This window comes from Galeopterus variegatus, unplaced genomic scaffold, assembly GCF_000696425.1.
Source record: "Galeopterus variegatus unplaced genomic scaffold, G_variegatus-3.0.2 Scaffold4547, whole genome shotgun sequence".
Taxonomy (NCBI): domain Eukaryota; kingdom Metazoa; phylum Chordata; class Mammalia; order Dermoptera; family Cynocephalidae; genus Galeopterus; species Galeopterus variegatus.
Window position 1 is genome coordinate 34059 of NW_007730658.1, and position 2149 is coordinate 36207.

Below are 2149 nucleotides of genomic sequence, written 5' to 3' on the forward strand. Positions count from 1 at the left end.
AAAAAAAACCCTCAAATGCTTTGTGCTGTAAGAAAGGCTCATTTCAGCTATAATCCAGCCTGCTCCTTTGAATGCTTCACCAGGGGTTCTGGAGTTCCATTAGAGGAAGAGAACTATCACCTTAAGCAGCAAAAGCCAGCACAGGAATGCTGTGTTGCACCCTTGAATCTACTGTTTCTATGCTTTAAGAACATATTCTTGATTTTAATTCCAGGCAAGCTCCCTATTAATGTCACACACACATTCCAGGGGTTGCCTACGGATTCTGAAGACCTTCACAACCACACTCAAAAGTGCTCTAAGGACACACTACTTTGCATAACCGGCATCTTTTTCCCAGAACTCAATGCCTTAATACAGAACCCTAATTATTTTACATCAATAAAACACTGCTGATAGAGCAACAGTGATTATTACTAACCACAATGGGTGAGACATGGGGAGGAGAAATGAGCAACTGCTTTCTTACTTCAGAAATAAGTTGTGAAGGAAGCTATAAAAGGGAGTTGAGAAGACTTAATTCCTTAGGCCATGACAGTTGTTTTCCTTCATCAAATACAAAAAGAAGTTTCTATCCCAGAGCTTACAATGTACCCGATCAATCATTTTTAACAACAGAATTCATAATATTGGGCCCTTTTTTGGTTAAAAATGTTTTTATTTGTTTTTAAAATAAGAGTTTTCTTACTGAAAAATGGACAATGGGCACATACCAGAGCCAGAACCAGAGGCGGTCACGTCATAAATCAGATCTTTAAGTGTTTTCCCGGCGTTCACCAGGTTGCACTCAGACAGCGGTTCCTCCACGTTCTGTCTCTTTTTCTTCCTGTAGGTGCACTGTCGGCCTTGGCGTGCCCAGATGGTCAGCATGGCAACCACGCACAGGAGGCAAACAGGCACTGTAATAATGACAGTCAGCTCCATGGGGCCAAGTCTTGGGGCATTTGGTGAGGCTACAGTTAAAAAAATAGAACACAACCATAAATCAATCCATTTTAAATATTTTAGAAATTGGAAATGCAATCACCAAACTTTCACATCTAGAATACGCAGCTACACAGTATGCCCTTATGTTCATTGGTAAAAACTCTCTGTGGTGTAAGCAAAGATACAGACAGAGGGTTGAGGTGAGGTTGCAGCTATGGATGGTATCGTCAGGTAACAATGGGAGACAATTAGGATTATGGAAAAGCACTACATGGAATCTTTTTTAAAACCTTCAAAATATTGGACACTTTTCTGTCTATTATTTTCCCCCATTGCTCAGCAATTCTTCCTTAGAGCATGCTCATTCATTCATTCCTGCCACAAATAATTATATTTCAAAGTGTCATCACTATTCCAGGTGCTGGAGATAAAATGGTGAAGGAAGAGCCCAAATCCTTGCTCTCGGGGCATGTATGTTCTCATACATCCACTAAGTGGATAGATATGTAATACAAAGGCAAGAGAAAATAAGAACTATGAAGAAAAACGGAGTTGAGAAGAGAGAGATGGTAAGATGCTACTTTAGATAGAGTGGACACGGAAGGCCGCTCTGGGGGGGTGTCAAGCAGACCAAATGAAACAAGGGAGCAACAGCTCAAGGGACTGCAGGGATCGCAGGGAAATGTACTTCCGACAGAGGAAAGCTGGTGTAAGGGGCCCCGGGGGGTGGGGGGAGGCTACTGAGGCTCAAGAACATGTGCCTAGAGTGCAGTAACCCAGGGAAAGATAGAAAGAAATGGGGTCGGGGAGGTAACAAAGGGAAACCTCTTTGTAGGGTCTTATAGGCCAAGAGACAAGGACTGTGAAGTTTATTCTAAGGAGAAGCCATGGCAGCATTTTGAGCAGGTTAGAGATATGATCTAACTTTTATTCCAAGTGACTGCTGGATGAATACACACTAGGGAAGCAAGAGTAAGAGCAAAGAGACCAACTAGAAACCCAATGCAAGGAGCCAGGTGGGAGACGATGGTCTAAGAGCCCCACCTAAAATTGCACTTCTTCCCATTCCTGTTCACCGTCTAAACCCCTCTCCTGAAATATTTTAATTCCTGGCTCTTATCACCACCTGGCACATCATATACTCATATAGATCTTATCTGATTCCTTCCAAAGAACGTGAGCTTCCTGAGAGGAAGACATCTGCCTGCTTTGTTCCCAACCA

General features: G+C 42.6%; 1 protein-coding gene across 3 annotated transcripts in view; it reads right to left on the reverse strand.

Annotated features, from left to right (window-relative positions):
• The window catches only part of ACVR1C (activin A receptor, type IC), a 90779-nt gene that overhangs the window by 21428 nt on the left and 67202 nt on the right, over positions 1-2149 (reverse strand). Inside the window, exon 3 of one of the 3 annotated variants that reach the window (XM_008587798.1) lies at positions 714-953. The exons of the other annotated variants lie outside the window; for them this stretch is intronic. Coding sequence (XP_008586020.1) covers positions 714-953 — 240 coding nt within the window. The remainder of the gene's footprint in view (positions 1-713; positions 954-2149) is intronic. 3 annotated transcript variants of the gene reach the window in all.